At 37.2% G+C, this 18,906-nt stretch overlaps 2 protein-coding genes across 2 annotated transcripts in view; both read left to right on the top strand.

Annotated features, from left to right (window-relative positions):
* The first annotated feature begins 454 nt into the window (after positions 1–454).
* rpl29 (ribosomal protein L29) lies at positions 455–3,956 on the top strand. Its single transcript, XM_062416480.1, has 4 exons — positions 455–499; positions 949–1,001; positions 1,565–1,629; positions 3,777–3,956. Exons 2-4 carry the CDS (start codon positions 965–967, stop codon positions 3,867–3,869), a joined length of 195 nt encoding a protein of 64 aa, XP_062272464.1. The 5' UTR covers positions 455–499; positions 949–964; the 3' UTR covers positions 3,870–3,956.
* A 3,102-nt stretch (positions 3,957–7,058) lies between these two features.
* iars1 (isoleucyl-tRNA synthetase 1) overlaps positions 7,059–18,906 on the top strand; it is a 55,956-nt gene continuing 44,108 nt past the window's right edge. Inside the window, exons 1-9 of the mRNA XM_062415636.1 lie at positions 7,059–7,086; positions 7,845–7,968; positions 8,767–8,923; positions 9,129–9,248; positions 10,886–10,968; positions 11,398–11,515; positions 11,650–11,797; positions 16,354–16,441; positions 18,830–18,890. Of these exons, the coding sequence (XP_062271620.1) occupies positions 7,850–7,968; positions 8,767–8,923; positions 9,129–9,248; positions 10,886–10,968; positions 11,398–11,515; positions 11,650–11,797; positions 16,354–16,441; positions 18,830–18,890 (894 nt within the window). The 5' untranslated portion in view covers positions 7,059–7,086; positions 7,845–7,849. The remainder of the gene's footprint in view (positions 7,087–7,844; positions 7,969–8,766; positions 8,924–9,128; positions 9,249–10,885; positions 10,969–11,397; positions 11,516–11,649; positions 11,798–16,353; positions 16,442–18,829; positions 18,891–18,906) is intronic.

Genomic DNA, 18,906 nt, shown 5'->3' with positions numbered 1-18,906 from the left:
AGTAACTATGTACATTTACTATACACAAATAGCTATACATAAGATACTACAGTACTGTAGTTTGTACAATTTCAAGGCATTTTACTTGAGCATTTCCATTTTCCGCTACTTTATACTCCTATGATATAGTACAAAAAATATATACCAGTCACCACTTAGAGAGATAAAACGAGTATGAGAAAAATGAGAAAATTACAAAGTTTTATTGAAGCATGTGTCAACTACGACAGTTTAAGTGGGTATTTTTTAAGTAATAGACGCAGCCACACTAACAAACTGTTTTTTATTTCTACTATAATATCATGTCTGGAGAGTGACACCATGTGGCCCACTGCAGACTTTCACCTGTAATACCACAAACCAACCAGCAGGCTGCAGTGTCGTGGTTTCAGATGCATCTTTTTTCCCCGCTGACTTCTCCTCTTGAGCTCGGAGTGTTTTTCTCTTCTTCCTGGTTTGTTTTTCTTTCTCTTCCGGTTGTCGTCCGTTCGTGTGGCAGGTATCTAATGTTTTCACCCCAGTGGACTTTTTAAAATCTGAATCCATCTCTGTGTATTTTACGTGTCCTCTCAGAAACAGCTACTGATTTTAATAGAGCACTTTACGGACTATAAATTCATAGCAGTATGTTGTAGAAATTATCTTAAATAAAGACAAAAAATGAGATAGAAAGTGTGTTAGCTTCGTGTAGCATAGCCGGAGCTTCACACTGGCTAGCAACCAGACATTACATCAATATGCAACTAAATAATGGCTTAAATACTGTAATAACCGTGCTTAAGGTTTAGTCTTGAGCGTACGGTAGTTTTCACTGTACACACATCTTATTTAGCGTTGCCGGCTAACCAGCGAATCAAAGTTACTCATCTTAACTAGCATGCTACTTACTTCATATATGTGATGATAGTTTAAAATAACCCTCTACTTTCTCTTGTTTTCCTTCTTTAGATAAACCAGAGTCAAAATGGCAAAGTCCAAGAACCACACAACCCACAACCAGTGTGAGTATGACTGCATTAAGCTGCTGCCTTCACTTGTTTAGTGTTTAAAACTAATGCACAATGCATTAGTTTTAGTTTTGCATAGACTGCAACTTCCATGTAGTCCTCTCTACTACAATAGCTGTTTATTAGTAATTATTGTGTCATGTACTGTAAATGTAAGGGTCCAAAATACATCTGCAACAGTGTCAAACGTAAACGAGAATAAAACTTAACTTATATTCTCTACGATCAAGAAGCCACACAAGAAGTTCCCATCCTTAAATACAGCTCATGCATTTTTGTAATCATTCATCCAGAAAAAGAATCAATAATCAAGCTGGTAGATTTGCTTCGCTCACATGCTAAAAAACAGCAGTAATTTATTGTGTGGCTGGTAAAATTTGAACATTCATCATCCATTTAGCACATGGACAGAAGACAGTAAATCTTGAACCCTTTTTGGTGTAATACTGATTTCTCTTTGGAATTGAAAAAGTAAGAGAAATTTAGATTCAGAGTCTATTGTGAATGAGATGGATGAATTTAATTATTTTTCCTCCAATTTCTCCTCTGTTATACAGCTCGTAAAGCCCACAGGAATGGCATCAAGAAGCCCAGATCTCAGCGTTATGAGTCACTGAAGGGGGTACGTACAGTTTTTGACCAGTGTTGACAGTACATGACTGACTTGTGTGAAATGCATAAGGAATCCCTTTCCTCCTTTACCCCCACCACTTTCTGAAACCATGGTCTACTTACCTTCGGAATAGGTTAGGTGAGGTTGTGGTCGAGAGAGTGAGTGCAGGTGTGGTGGTGGCTGTCAGACTGGAGCAGACAGTATGAAGTTAGAAGTATTATGTTAAGTGGGAACATTTGTATAGTGTGTGTACAGTTTATGCCATTTGTCAGTGAATAAATGCTCCTACTGTGCATTTATAGATGTTTCTAGTGGAGCAACAAATCTGCCCGTTGAGCCCTGTTAGTCAGCATCAGCGACAAGTGAATTTGAAGTCCTTAATTACCAACAAATTTACAGTCTATTTTCCATGGATCTGACATCTTGCGTTTCTGTTCTCTATGTGCCTGCTCACCAAAACTCCATAAGAGGCATTAATGTTATTTAGATTGTGATATTGAAGATAAAATGATGTTAAATGGAAAATGATGCTGTGATATTGTTGCACCAAACACTCTTTTTAAAAAGGAGCTGTTGCTTGAATTGCGGAGACATTGTTATTTTTGTGTTGCGATTAAGTATTTTTATAGAAGTGTTTATTCACACAACTAGGCCTAACTATTGCTTCGAATAAAGCCATATAAATTAATCAAAGTCATCAGATTGAAGATTTTGAATCAGCTTGAGTGTCTCTCAGCGCCTGATGGCGTTTTGCATAATCTTTGTGGTTTTATGAAAGCAATATTGCCAAAGTTAAGTAAATAAAGATTGACAAAAGAGTAAAAATTGTATTTCAAATATATATACATTCAAAATGTAGCACTATCTCCTATTCAGTGGACTCTTGGAATTGGTTTGCTGGCTCCACTTGAAAGCATCTTTTATTAGACTGATGTTACACTTAACCTGCAATGTGGCTGCTTTCATTCACTGCCGTAGTAGCAGATTAAAAACTCTGAAAGCATCACTGGAGTTGATGCACCCTTTGGGGCTCATTATGAGAATTTTGGCTCATTTTTCAGACTTTTAGTTTCTGCTGCTTGTTGCTATTTTGGTCAGTGTACAGTGTAGGAATGTTTCAGTATAATGCTGAGAACAAGACCCTTCAGATTTTCCATGTTGTAGACTGGTAGGAAACATTTGATCCTGATTAATAGTCTTCTTCATCTGAGCAGATGTCTTAAGTGAAACTGGGACTGCACAATGAATCGAAATACAATACTCAATTCAGGCCTCTGTGTGATCTCAGTCTCATCATACGTGACTAGTGTGTATTTCACCATGTGACAAACTGCACAGAGAGAACAGGACATTCTGCAGGACATCAATGTAAACATATCTTACATGTAATAAATAGTGGATTTAAATTCAGTGTCAGTTTTGGAAACTCAGCAATGGAGAGGAAGAACAGATGTGTCCACCTACAGCTCTCATTAAAATTATGTGCTGTTACCATGTAAAGTTGTGCAATCTGCTCTATACAACTGGATTGAAAGACGAGGTTACTTTTCAGTCCAAAGTAATATCTCAAATGGGTACCAAAACCTGAAAAATCATTGATAAAAGGCCAAGAAAACGCAATATCATCCAGCGTAACCAAGACTATAGAAGCTTCGACTTATCACCTAAAGGGAGCCAGAGATGTAGCTCTGATTTTTACTGTAAAATAAGGAGTTAGACAAGCACGACTGAATTCCTTCAACAGCTGTTCTTCGTGTTGTGCTGCCTGCTCTAATGTTGGACACTACTGTCCTTTTACAGTAGCTAATGATTATTGCTTGTACCGTCTGCATGAAGACAATGTGAAGTGCAATACTGTACTTTTTTGCTCATTAGGTTTGGTAAAGGACATTATCATAATAGAAGTGAAATCTTTTTTTTTTTTTCTTGATGCAGACTATTACAGTCTCAACATCCTCTCGCCCTTCACTAACTTAATGCAGATAGTGTTTGTTTGGTCTTTTCTCCCCAAGCTTGTTCTCTTGTATCTTCTGATTTATTGTGATATCATGTTTGTTGTTACATTCAAAAAAAAGTGCATCCTGATTGTGCACCACATCCATATGTGTGCTCCTTTTGCTCACCTGACCTGCTAACTCTATTTTTCTCTGCTGCAGGTGGACCCTAAGTTCCTGAGGAACATGCGCTTTGCTAAGAAGCACAACAAGAAGGGCGCAAAGGCAGCAGTAAAGCAGGCAGCGCAGAAATAAGCGGCCATCCTGTCACCCGTGTCTTTCAGTGTTTCATTGACTGTGTTACCACCATCACAATAAAGCTATGCTTTGTTAACAAACACATCAGATTGGTCCTCTGTTTCTATCGGTTATAATATCTCAATCTGATTCTTTTGGATGAATCACATAGAGGTGTGTGTCTAGTCAGTCACATGAATAGAGGTAATTAAAGTTTAAAAATGTTATTTCTTCATTACCATGACTTTGAGCTTCCCTTTACTAGTTAGATGTAGCCAGTTAAATCGGGCGGATAAAGGTTTATCAAAATATTCAGGCAGGCTTCAGTATTGTTGTGAATGTGGGAAACAACTCCTAAACTGCACTGTGGAAAAGAAAGATTACACCCTGTGTTTGATGAAAATGCTGTTTATAAAATGGAAAGTAGAACATGTACCTTTTCTTTTCTATAGTAACAGTTCTCAAATATACTAAAAAGTCAATTTTCTGTCTTTCTCTTGCTGTCTTCTCTCATATGCTTGCACTATCATCACTGGGAACACTATTTGCCTGCACAGCATAACTAATGTTACACAAGTGTCACTGGCAAAGAAAAGTAATGGATGACTTTTAAAGCTGAGTGACTGTTTTTGGAATACTTTATTCTCACTCCATTTATACATTTAGTCAACTAACCTGGTTAAATAAAGGCTAAATAAAATAAAAAACCTCATATTCAACGTTTATTTGTCATTTACATGAAATACACGAAATTTGTACTCAAGTCCAGCAGCGTACAGTACAATGAGTAAGTCTAAAAATAAGCTATAATAAATCACACTCAGGCTAAAAAATATAAATAAAACAACAATATGTATAATACCTAACCAGGTGCAGTAGATTAAAAACAACGCTAAAACAAAGCAGCATGTTGTATTAGGTATATAAGGCAAGGCAGGAGGAGGATGAAAGTGCATATAGTGCATTCAGTGATGTATGGAGTTAATCAGTCTGACAGCCTCAGGTAGAAGCTGCACTTGAGCCTTGTAGTTCTGGCCTTCATGCTCCGCAGCCTCCTGATGTAGATGTCCTCAATGGATGGAAGACTGCTGCAGGTGATTTTCTGGGCAATTTTCACCATCCTCTGCAGCGCCTTTCTATCGGCAGAAGAGCAGTTTCCATTCCAAATAGTGATGGAGGAGGTGAGTGTACTCTCCACCACACACCTGTAGAAAGCTGCCACCACTGAGGTGTTGAGGCCAGCCTGCCTCATTCTCCTGAGAAAATAAAGGCGTTGGTGGGCCTTCTTCAGGATGCTGGTGGTGTTTATAGTCCACTTCAAGTCCCTGGAAATGTGGACTCCAAGGTACTTGAAGCTGTGTACCATTTCCACAGCTGTGCCATTGATGAACAGGGGGGAGGGGTGTGGCTTCCCCTCCTAAAATCCACAACTAGCTCCTTCGTCTTCCCCACGTTGATACAGAGATTATTCGGATATGACGACTCGTCGCTGTGGGATATCAGTCCCACTACAGCTGTGTCGTCAGCGAATTTCACAATATGGCTGCCCAGGTGTTCTGTGTCCCCTGTCCTCATAATGTGCAGCAGACATCTTTGGATTTTTGTCCCATGCTGTTCCAGTTTGTGCTTTTCCAACCTGCCCTCCTCATTTTACCCCAGGAGTAGAAGGACAGGCAACAGCAAAGAATAGGAGGTGCTCAAAGGTGTTTACGTACCATGGGATGTAAAGAACAACTTTGGCAAAGTACTAAATTTATCAATACATTTAAAAAAAAAAATTGTTTGTACTGTATCATAGGAGTATATTTGATTTTGTCTGTTTAGTTTGAGTAAAATGTTAGAAATAATTACTCTTGAAACATGAAGAGTCAAAAAGTGGTGGACACCTTTGGCTACTTGAGAGGTAGAAACAGTCAAATAGTTTGTACCAACTGCAAAAAACGAATTACCAACATGCTATTGAAGCATTTCCCTTGTTTTATTTCACTGCTCTTTGTTTCAAATCACTTGTAGTCTCCTGAAGTGGTAAAATAACTCCTTTACTTAAGAACGTGTCAACACAGCGATGTCAAAAATACTCCAAGTAAAGCAAGCAAAACGTACTTAAAAGTATTAAAGTAAAAGTACTCATTCATCCTTCAGACTGACATATTATCATATATAACATCATTAGATTATTAATAGTGAAGCATCAGTGTTAGAGCAGCATGTTACTGATGTAGCTGCTGGAGCTGTAGCTAGTTTACACTACTTTATATACAGTCAGCTAGTTTAGTCCAGTGGTTCCTTGGGGTCAGGCTCTTCTAAAGGTTGGCCAGATAAATCTGAGGGGTTGTGAGATGATTAATGGGAAACAACTTCTGATACACAAATCTGTTTATTGAAATGAAACCAGGTGAGATGGGAGGGGAAAACTCACTATTTGGTGGAGCTGTTAACACCTCATACATAAGAAAGACTGCTAAAGACTGCTTTTTTAAAAGATGCCAAAAGCCAAAAAAGGTTGGAAATCACTGGTTTCATCTCTAAAATCTTGTTATATTATCCATCTTGTTAAATTTCATCTGAAAAGAAACTAAAGCTGTCAATAAATCCAAGTTTCCAATCAAAGTTTTTCTTGTTTTCTCTCATGCAGGATTTAAATAATGTGCTGTAGGATATATATGACTGTTCAGCCACAAAGTAAAGATGGATAATACAAAAAACATGGGAGGATAGATAATAGTTTAATCCATGAATTGCAACAGAATAGCACTAAAATAGACACCTAAGACTACAGCTGACTGCAAAAAAGTGGATTTTGTTTTCTTTGTTTCTCAAATACATTTTGAACTGGAAACAAATGTAGACAATACAGGAGATATACTTATTTATAACTCTCCTTAGCTGTGGTATAGTCACACTATACCATGGGCCAGTCGTGATATATCATAAAATAAAGTCATGATGCCTTCACATTAAAGGTGTAGTCTTAATATAATAAGAATAAATAACATAAATCAATCAATCACCAAAACTCCATTTGAATAAATATTTAAGAAACAAAACAAATAATTAAATAACACGGAAAAATGCATGGTTTATAGTTAGAAAACAGAGTTTGTGTACAAAAGAATCATTATGTGCATTTTATTTTCATACAATAAACCATTTGCGTGCCTTCGTCACTTCCGCCCACGCTGACTTCAGCTTGCATCATTTCTCGTCTCTTTGGCAGCCGGTGGAAAGACACCATGTGAGTATCTCCATTCAAACCTAAAAATCACAACATAAAGGTTTGATTAGAGCCACGCCGCACTGTTCATCTGTGACTATGTGTGACTTTTTAAACGTTGCCTTTCACAAACGTCGCAGCTCGTTTTGTTACAAGCTAACTAACTCTAATGACCGGCTAGCTTAGCTTAGCCTGCTAGCTAACAACAAGGAGGCGTCATTCTTGTGAAGTTGCTGCTGAGGAAAAGTGACTTATTGGACATACTTTACTATTCTGGACAACATTTCTCAAGTTTCATGCATTATTTGGATATAATTTATTACATAGGCTTGACTTTGTATGTGAAAAATTAAAGGGGACTTTATGTCCTGTTGACAAACTACCGAGCAACAGACAGCTTTGACAGGTCCATAAGGATCTGTGTGGACGGTGACATTTACTGAGCTTTTTGCCTCACATCATTTAGGTTACTTTGCTTAACTTGAGCAAAACGTACTTCAGCAACGTGGGGCAATTAAAGGCCCGGTTCAAAACCTTTCTGTCTTAAAACAACAGTCAGATACCCTAATAAAATAGTTGATGCTAAAAAGACTGTAAATGTGGCAGATATCCTCTTGATTTGACTAACTCAGACTGTCTCACATCAGATAACGATGAATAATTTGGGGAAATATATACATGGAGGAAATAGGATAAAAGATCCATCATTGAGTTGTTTTCTTTTCTTCCTGCCTTAGAAGTCTGTTGAGTTTCTTTCTTGTTTTTCTGTTGTTGGACAGACATCATGGTAGAGCCGGTCCCCGAGTCTATCAACTTTCCCTCTGAGGAGGAGAAGATCCTGCATTTCTGGCAAGAAAAGGACTGCTTCCAGGAGTGCCTCAAACAGTCCAAGAACAGGCCCAAGTAACTCCACTTGTTTCTGGTTCATGATTTACAAGAGAGTTGTTGTGTTGTTAAAATAACCTTTGGGTCATAACATTTTGTTTTGGCTGGGGTCCTTTTAACCTACTTTTTAAACTACCAGTAGTATTCACATTTACTAACTGTTTATTATCACTTCATCATTTAAACAAAGAAAAATCTGATATGTTTGGTGGGAAATGATTGATTACAAGAGCATAGTCACTCGAGTCTTTATTTCTGGTGATGGATTGTTGTTAATATATGACATTCAGCTATTGTGCTGCCAAGTAAAAACGTTATGTTTCCTGATCAACCAGTTGTTCTTAGGCTCCATTGTATAATTTGATCTCAGGGATTATTTGTCTGTAAAATGAAAAAATTCAGTAAGAAACACTGGACTATTATAATCAGTTTAATGTGTTAATAGCAGTGTTATGTGTTAAAAGTCAGTCGGCACAAAGGCTCAATGTTAAGTAAAAAGACAGTTCGGGTGAAGTGATTAAAGTAGGAAAAACTTTATAAAATTAATAATGAACCACAAATGTATGGGAAAACTTGTTAAAAAGTATCTACAACTTTTTTGCTTTATATGTCAGTGAAAAACAATTTCTACTGTTTGCTCACATGTAGCAGTCAAATTGTAGCTACAGTGTTTTAACATTAATTATTCTTCAATTATTTTGTCTAGTTTAGCCAACAAAGGCTCAAATGTCATGATGACGTATACTGAACAGAGCAAAACTGCATTTGTAAAGAGAATTTTTTAAAGAACATTTTTACCACTCATTTCACAACTAGGTACACCTTCTATGACGGCCCTCCCTTTGCCACTGGTCTACCCCACTATGGTCACATCCTAGCTGGTACCATCAAGGATGTTGTCACTCGCTTTGCCCACCAGAGTGGCTTCCATGTGGACCGACGCTTTGGCTGGGACTGTCACGGCCTCCCTGTGGTAAATATTTGTTTTAAATGTCTTTTCCCAGAATATTCTTAAAGTCCAATATTTAGAGTCAATGCGATATTTTCAGAAAAATAAGGTTTTATCGAGTGCTTTTTATCAACTGTGTGTTTTTTATTATTTTGAGTTGTCATCAGTGTGATCACTAGTGTCAAGTCTTTGTTTATTTATGTGTCTTTTTGCCCTGTGTGTCTTGTAGGAGTATGAGATTGATAAGACTTTGGGGATCAAGGGACCTGAAGATGTGGCCAAGATGGGCATCGCAGAGTACAACCAGCAGTGCAGAAACATTGTCATGAGATACTCTAACGAGTGGGAAGTGAGCATAATGAAAAAAACTATGATCCTTAAGTAAGGATCTCGTGCCACGAGATCTCGTCACACCCCTTTAACACAATTTCTATGTTGTTCTACTTGTGTATTTATGTGATACAGGATTTCTGCAATTTATTTTTATTTCTGTGTTTTTTTTGTGATAATTGGATTCTTTATTTAATTTATATGTATATTTTATATATATTTATATTAGGGCCGGGACTCGATTAAAAAAATTAATCTAATTAATTAGAGGCTTTGTAATTAATTAATCGAAATTAATCACATTTTAATCACATATAAATATTTGACCTGAGAACAGTGAGAAGTAATTTTTTTCACATGGATTTTTAGTATACGATTGAATAATGACTGAATACATAAGCTTAAGCAACACAAATATTGTTTATTTTTGTTCAAGTCCAACAGACCAGTGCAATTTTTGCCATTAAGTGTAGCAATAGCATATTTAGAAATATAGTACATATCAGAAATTAGCTAGCTACCACACTAGCGTCCATGCTAGCTGCTATATGTTTTGGATTGAGGTGATACTTGAGGCTCGATGTGCTGCGGTGATATGCGAATTCCTTGTTGCATAGCTTGCACACAACCATGCTCTTATCCACACTTCCATCCACGGGGCCAACCAAAGCGGTCTCATCAGCTACTTCGTTCATGTTAACTGTGGTTTGTTGTTGTTTGAACTACGCTAGTTGGTGCTCCAGTATAATCGGTCCGCCTGAAACTCATCCAGTGAGAAACGTTCCGCGATGCAAAAATGAGTGTGTTTAACGCGTCAATTATTGTGTAATTAATTAATCTTAATTAACGCGTTAAAATCCCGGCCCTAATTTATATATTTGGTATTTGTGACTGTATCTAACTTTTGTATTTATGGTTGTTATTTCCATAAATACCTAAATTATCCATCTATAAAATATCTATATGGGGAAACCTTTTACAGTGCTGCATACTGCATATGATAGTTATATATTTAGAAAGTAGAACTAAAGTGATTCATTACAAGATGATTAGTTAAAACATTTCAATTCAATTTCCATTTTGTGAATTTCAAATAAAAGAACAGTCATGTATTTCCTCATTGAAGTTTTCTTAAAAATATAGTTAAAATCTAGTCTCGTCTCGATCTCGTGAACCCAATATCTCGTCTCGTCTCGTGAGCTGAGTGTATCGTCACACCCCTAGTCAAAACCTTTGATTGGTACTGTGTGTGAGTGAAAATGTGCCATTTTGAAAATTGATTTTGGCAAACTAGAGCAAGTGATGTTCTATTTGGTAAAATACAAAGATTCACTAAACTAATCAATTATTAATGACCTATTTAATAGTTTTGAAACAATATGTTTTGTATTTTGACTGAGAAGCTGGTGAAAAGTGTCTGCCAAACTCAGCAGACTACACCTGTTCTGCTGATATGTAAATATAAGTATTGGATCAGACTCTGTATCAACAGATAACTAATACTATAGGACTCAGATCAGGAAGGAACTTGATTGTGACATCCTAACATGCATATTTCACCTGAATTTTACAGCTCATAAAAGCTTGTGCTACAAAATTTTGGTATATGATCATTTTTACACATTTGAATTTTGTGTGTATGCTTTTTGTTCCTAGACGTCTGTAAGGAGGATGGGCAGGTGGATCGACTTCAAAAATGACTACAAGACTCTCTACCCGTGGTTCATGGAGACTGTCTGGTATGTATGTCAGAAAAATTGCGATCTTATCTCTAACATTTTTGGCTTAAAGATGCATAGTTTTAACTCTACTTAAATACACACTTTAGGAGCTTGTAGTAGTATTTTTATATACTTATACTATGATATTTTACATTATTGATATACTAGGAGTCTGTGTTCTCTTTTCATATGAAGTTGGGTATCTACTTCACTGTATCAATTCTTAAACTTGATTATTATCTTGAAGGCCATTTTTTTGCAGTCAGGCATTAAGCACGTACGTCACATGGGTGAATAGATGGTTATAATGGCAATGATGGCACAATGATGATAATTGGCAATCAGCTTACAATAAAACATTAAAAAGCAACATATAATTAAAAATGCAACACAAACCAGACTTGACCCATCCCCATCTTATATTTTGTATATGTCTTATTTTTTTAGGTGGGTGTTTAAACAGCTGTATGACAAGGGAATGGTGTACCGAGGAGTCAAGGTGATGCCTTTTTCCACTGCCTGCAACACCCCCCTCTCCAACTTTGAGTCCCATCAGAACTACAAGGTATGCACACAAAACCCGATCATTTCACACCTGCTCTGCAGTATTCATGTTTTTTTCTCTAAACAACACAATAAGATCACCGACAGCGAGCTGACTGTAAAAACAAATATCTGTGTTTCGTTTTTTGTCTCCAGGATGTTCAGGACCCGTCGGTGATTGTTACCTTCCCACTGGTTGAGAATGAGGATGTGGCTTTGATCGCCTGGACAACCACACCCTGGACACTGCCGAGCAACCTGGCCCTGTGTGTCAACCCAGAGTTTTCGTACGTCAAGGTCAAAGGTGAGAGATGAGACTTCATGTAAACAACTACTGATGCGCTGACTGAGAATTCGTTTTTCTCTGCTGAGCTTGTTGGTTTGAAATGTTTTTTCTCCAGTTAGAATCATGGTCCCAGTGCTGTCATTTTGGTAGGATAAAGACTGCAAAGAAATCACCACTGTTTCCTTGAAGTAATTTTAGGAAAAGAAGGAAGTATCTGCTCACAAACATGTCTTTTGGCTACTTGAATTACCAGGATTGGTCATTTTGTTGAACAATGTTTATTAAATGCTTCTAGCCTCAAGCCAATGTTATCCCACTGAAAATCTCGCTTCCCGTGTGGGTTTAGTGTTGTGGACCTCAGAATAAGCTGATGCTTGTTTTTTATTCAGAAAGAACAAACAAGAACAAATTAGCAGAGGAGTGTTGCCTCAGCAGACTGCACCCAGAGGAAGGGATTTTTATACTATAACGTGTTGGTGGATTTTTCAGCCTTTGGTTATGAGATGGCTGATAAATAGAATGTCTTTAGTTGTTTCACAATGGACACTGACTGGAATACAGCTACAATGATTACACGATGTTTATTTCATTAGTTAAGTGACAGAAAATTAACCAGCAACTATTCTGACAATTGATTAATAGTTTTGAGTTATTTTTTGAAGGAGAAATGCCAAAATCCCCTGATTGCAGCTTCTTAAATGAGCAGTAACTTGATGCTAATAAAGCATAACTGATGGTCGTGTAGGCTCATTAAAAACATGACTGTCCTCCAACTGCATGTGAACCATGTGAAATGACCCTCTCTGGTTTAAACGAAATACCATTAAATAATAATGAATGATGCAAAGATGGAAATAACAATCATCGCTTAATCACTGTTGATTTAAATCGCTTTGTTCATTTCAAAGATTTGTTGTGACTGATGCAGTTTGTTCACTTTATTCTAAGCTAGAAAACTGCATCACTGTTTAGTATGCACAACACAAAATTAATGAATACATTAAATCAAACTTACATTCAGTTCAGTACAAAACTAAGCCCACACAAGACTCAGCAGCCAACTATTACTGCAGTTATCTCATCATGATTGTTCCTGATGGTCTTAATAAGCTTTGTAATGGGGAAATAATAACGCACTGTGTATCACAGCTGAGCCGACAGCGATGCTTTCAGTCAGCAGTGAGGAGCTCTACTGCTAAAACCTGCTGATCCTGTGTGTGACAAAGATGATTCTGTACAGTCAGTTCACATGGAAGTCCCCTTATAATGCTTTACATATAATGTGCTATATAATGTGCAGTTTTAAGCAGTACCTCATTAAAAGCACAATTTGAAATTGGAAGTCTTTGTGAAGAAACAATCTGATCCAAAATGAACCTGGAGTCTCTCTCATATCGACAGGCCTTTTAATACACAACAGACACCAACCAAATTTAATTCCAAAAAAAAAGTCAAGTCATGTTGGATGTTGTAGTTTGTGGTGCTGTTAATTTGTATTTGGTTATACTGAGAATTCTTTCTAATATTAATCTCAACCCCATTTAAAAAAATGAATTTATTGCAGGGCTGTTTTGATTGCCTTAGTCTTAGCATAGTGTCCCTAATAATAAACTGGCATCTTAGTGTATGTTACCTCCAAAATGATTTGTTGAAATTGGTCATTTTGAAAGTCAGTTAATTTTTAAAAAATCATCTTAAATATGAGAATTTGCTGCTTAAATTGGATATCTTTGAATTTTTGGGCTTTTCGGACAAAGTAAATCTAAAGACATCGCTGTAAACTCTGAATCCTTGGCAGAAATGTATTATTTTTTACCTTTCAATTGATTGATTTGTTTATAATGTTTAAAAATATGCTGTATACATATTCCTTAGCCTTATATATACACTATGAAACTGCCAAGTTTTTTTTGTAAATGTCCTTATTACCATATCTTTAGTTTTTTTTAGCAATAAGCCATTTTTACAGAAGACATTTTGCTGTGTCATTATAGGAAAAGCACAGGTGTTACTATTAACACGGCTTATTAATCTATATTCAAATGTCCCAGTTAACCATAACCCTGAAACTGAAGCAGCTAAATGGAATCAAGCCTCATTAATTTTATTATGTACACCTGTGCTTTTCCTACACAACAAACAACGTCCATGAAGAAGGCTGATTGTTGCAACTTGAACTGACAGTTTTGAGTGTGTGAGATGTACATCTATGTGTGGCTCAGACCTAATAAACGTGATGAAGCTCAAATCAGGTCACTTATAAAAGTGTTGTCCTTGTTCAAATATGAAAAAAAAACCCTCTAGATAGGTGGCTGGTGTTTTTCTGGTACCCTCCTCCTGTAGTTTTTGGCTCCCTGAGAGAGAAACTGGTGGGTTTTTAAAAGGATGACCTAGATTCTCGTAAGCTTGTCATATCCCAGTTGATACTGCAGGGGGCACTGTTGAAGCACAGTCTGAACGAGTCTGCCCTCCTAACTGCACCGCCTGTGCTGTGCTGCATGGGAGACAGCCTTGGAATACCAATGAATGTTTTTTTTTTTTTTTTGTATCAGCTCAGTCTCTCTTTTTATCTGCGGCCCTCTCGCTCCCATCTTCATCCTAATTTCCCCCCTCATTTTCTTATCGCTGTCTTTGCTTCCACATCCACCTGTTTTCGTCCTTCGTCGTTCTTGTTTGCTCTCCGTCTCTCTCTTCCTGTGTCTGTCTCTTTTCCCCCCGCGCTTTTGTCGCTGTTGGAGTGGAGCGCTGTCAGCAGTGGCAGGTCTGAGCTGTGCAGTCATTTGTCACACCACTGAGGGGAAGAAACATCTTTTATTGATGCTGCTCTCCTCTCTCTGTTTTTGTGTCTCACCGTCTCAGGCCATTTGGTTTCTGCCCTCTTCACAATGACTGTTCCTGCTGTTCTCAACCTCTCCATGTTTGTTTTCCTAAACTTCACATTCGGCCATTTCTTTTCCAGGAGGGCTCAGATTCCCTAAATGTCTCACAGTTATCCTACAGGAGGTGGCAACTTTTCCATAAGCCTGGTTGCTGTTTGAGTTGTTGTAGCTACATGATGGGGTCATTACCTGACTTTGACTTTATGGCCGACTGTATCATTATGAAGCAGGACTTGACCTTCTTTTTTTAGGGCATTTGTATGTAGCACAGCAGTTAGATATGTGGATTCGAACCGTTTTTGATGTGTTGCTGTTTGTCATACATGAAATTCTGATCAATAAACATAAAGGTGGCAAAAAATCATTTTACATCATATTGATCAGTATCTTCACTCCCACTTCATTACAAGTACTGAGAGTGTGGCAAGATTAGCAGAAAATTAACATTTTTGTTAATTAACTGGTGAGCATTATGCATCTTTTTAATGACCTCCAACTATGTCAAATGTGTAGGATGAACACATTGGCGAAAATTTGGTATCTGTGGCCCATTTTTAGGGGCTAAACAGCCAAATTGTATTTCTCCTTATTTACTAAATGGTTTCACCAACATTTTGCTCATAAAATTGAAGAAAAGCGTCTCAAATGAAAATGGCATGGTTGGGGTCATGTTTAGAGGTGTGAAATATGGAAGGAAGGAATGGAAATGTGTGGAAATATCCGGAGCACCTGATTTATCACCACAGACTGACCGCTGCAGCAGAGGAACCTGTGTCTGACATTTAACATTTGAGAAAAGCGAGTTTAAAACCTGCAGTGCATAGAAGTTGAGAGACTATAGCAGAGAGAGAGAGAGAGATGGAGTTTAAAAAGAGCCATTACAGAGTTATTTTAGTGGATCAGATTGCTCTGCTCAGCAACACAACACAAGACAAAAGAGCAAGAGTGAGAGAGAGACTTCACTGTTTTGTTTCCCTTCTTCTAATGTTTCTTGACTTTTAATGTTTCAGCAGCTCCAGTCCAGCACAGTATCACTGAGGCAGCCTGTTACAGTTATTAACTGTTATATGATTTATATACAAGTACAGTCTTATAACAAGAGTTTTAAAGTTTGACAAAAATCTGCCACTGATGTTTCGTAAGGTATTAAATCACTGATATATTTTTTGAACTTACATCATCACGATATCCAAGCCGTCATCCAAGTTCAACACTTTTGTTTGTGCTCCATTCCTTTCCAGACATCAGCTCTTACTTAGTGGTACCTCATTCAGATCAGAAGAACTGCAGCTTGGCTTTTTTACTTTTCAAATCTTAGTAAAAGCCCCACTAGATGAAAAGAAAAATTGCAGTGACAAAAATTGCAATAATTTCCAACAGGCTTAGTAAATATCATTCTTTGTGTTTATTTTCAATCTTACAGGTCAATAATGATGTCGCTTATGTCCTTTACCTTTTAATGTACACTGTAACTTTCACTTCATGCTATTTGTTAAATGTTATAAGCCTCTTCTGCTCATTACTGTTCTGTCTGTTTGACATCCTTTCAGTTGCTGTACTCTGTCTGTATATTTTTCAGTCAGTACAGAATTCAATATCAGTAGCTTGATGTAGACGCTTTGCATGAAGATATAAAAACCTTTTGTTACATCACTCAACAAATGCACTCAGATCTTTTCTCTCTGTGTCTCTCAGATAACACCACTGGCAAGACCTACATCATGATGGAGGCCAGACTGGGAGCTCTGTTTAAGACGGAGAGTGAGTACACTATCCTGGAGAAGTGAGTACAAAAGTCTTTACAGCCACTTATAAAACCAGTGTGAAAAAGACCAATATATAATTTCTTCAAAATGATGTGAAAGTACAGTCCTGTCCTATTGCATTACATCTTTCTGGGTTGGACAGAATACTTGGTGTAAAAAATCACTGTAAACATAATTGAAAAGGTCAGAGATGTTAAATTACATTAAAGTATCAAGTGAAGCATGTTTGCAATATCTCTGTATCAATAAGATGACTTTCTTTTTGTCAATAATGTTGATTTTATTTTTTCCAATTGATACAGCTGTGGTTGGATGGTAACATGAGCTCATCATGCTTTGAAAACTCATAAAATGACCAATTGTCAAGTCTCTGCTATAGTTGTGTACTTCCTTTAAAACTTTTAAGTTGTTGGAAAACTCAAACCCAAATTCCCAATTTCCTAGTTCACTGGATGACTATGGAGCAATGGAGGAAGGGAAAAATGAGATGAGATGAAGAAAACACCTCAGTGAATAAAAGATACAGAATGTACTGAGACACACTGGAGCACATTTTAGTTAGACCTACTCATCCCAAATATTGGACAAATTAACTGGCACTGAAAAATGACATGTTGAGGAACATTGTACTCTGGCAAGAGCTGTTCTTCCACAAGCACAAAGTCTCCATCTACAGATGAAGGATTTGAATGATTATAACAAAAACAGGAGATCATTATTGACTGACTCGGTTGCCAAAACAAACTTAAACCTTTACATAGAAATCTCACGAGACGCTGAGGCAGTGGAAATACATTTTCCAGCATGTTATGGTATACTGAAAGGTAGATTTTGTCATCAGGTTCCTCAGCTTAAAATTTTACAGTATGTATATTCTATAAAAGTAAGGCAGTTTATTTGTATGGCACAATTCAACAACAAGGCAATTCAAAGTGCTTCATATAAAGACATTAAGAAAGAGTGCAATATAAAAGGACAGAAAAATGGTACAAATAAAATGGAATAAAACTGATCAAATAGGAGAATTAAGGTTATATACTTATATACAAATATGTAAGAGTAAGGACATGGCATTCACATCTTGGTAGATATTTTTCTCAATATCATAATAATGTGTTTAAATTATTCCTAAGTACATACTTCAAGATAAATATTATATGTCCGTCTTCACTAGAGAGAACATTGTTCTTACTGCCTCATTTAATATTTAATTCATGTTCACCTGTAGCATTCTTTTTAGGAGAATCCTGACTCTGAATATATAAACGCTGAGTAGTGTCTTCAGTGTTTCTGCAGTGTAGCATAGCAGAGGTGAAACCTAGGGCAAAGAAAGTCCTCAAATCCCCCTTATGCTCCTAAAGTGTGTTGCTATGTGCTAATAGTAAGTGAATAATAACTATTGACATGTTGATCAAATCCTCTTTTCTCTCCGCGGCTGGACAGTCAGAGGACACTGTTCAGGCTTTTTTTTTTTTTAATACTTTATTTACAGTTTTCATCATACTGAAAGGACATACTAAAAATACTTAAGGACAACACCAAATAGAGCACAAACAGAACAAAAAAAAAAGGCTACCAGACAGTTTACAAGATTACATTATTAGTGTTTTTAAATGTTCTCAGGAGAAAGGGAAAGGCACATTAATAAATTAATCCAGTTTAACACCACACCCACTCTTGTTTCCTTGGCAGGTGAAAGTCCATATTAATGACACTGTGCCAGGAAAGGTCCCCATATGTGTGTGTTGAGTTTGTGCAGATGCAGTGTTTCCATTTGTATAATAGACATCTCCTCCTTGAGCCAGTGTGCAAAGCTGGGTGGAGTGGTTGACTTTCAGGTCAGGAGAAAAAGTTTTGTAACAACCGCCAGTCCTGGGCGCAGTGCAATCAGTGTATCTTACAGCAGCTCAAAAGTTTCTGCAGTGCATCCAGGTTCAGGTCGTGGTTGGGCTGAAGGTCTCTGGAATAGGCTGAGACTCAAAAATTGCAGTCCAAACGTTGTACAATGTAGAGCAAAACCAGAAAAGATGTGTTAGTCATCCTTCAACAGAGCAACACATCTCACATTCAAGAGATGGGAAGATGTGGTATAGGTGTAATCTATGTATTGCCTTTATAATTTATTTAAATTAAGAGACATTTGAGTGAGGAAAAGTGGAGGGATGTAAGTAGGATTTTAAATAGTGAGGGAGGGATGTCTTCCCCCATCATCAGTAAGGAGTGATGTCCTTGTACCATTGTGTAAAGGGACCTTTTTTTTTTTTTGGGGGGGGGGGGGGGGGGGGGGGGGGGTTACCTTTATTTTACAGTGTATGTTTGTTTATGCAGGGAAGGTGGAAAGAATAATGGACATTTACACAATGATTTTAAAGTGTTTTATTGTTGTTGTTGTTGTTTTTTTTTAGATTTCCTGGAAAGGCACTGAAAGGAAAGAAATACAAGCCTCTTTTCCAATACTTTGCCAAGGTTTGTAGACTCTTTG

The sequence above is a fragment of the Scomber scombrus genome, chromosome 3, assembly GCF_963691925.1.
Source record: "Scomber scombrus chromosome 3, fScoSco1.1, whole genome shotgun sequence".
Taxonomy (NCBI): Eukaryota; Metazoa; Chordata; class Actinopteri; order Scombriformes; family Scombridae; genus Scomber; species Scomber scombrus.
The sequence above is the reverse complement of the archived record's forward strand: the minus strand, read 5'-3'. Positions and strand labels throughout refer to the sequence as shown.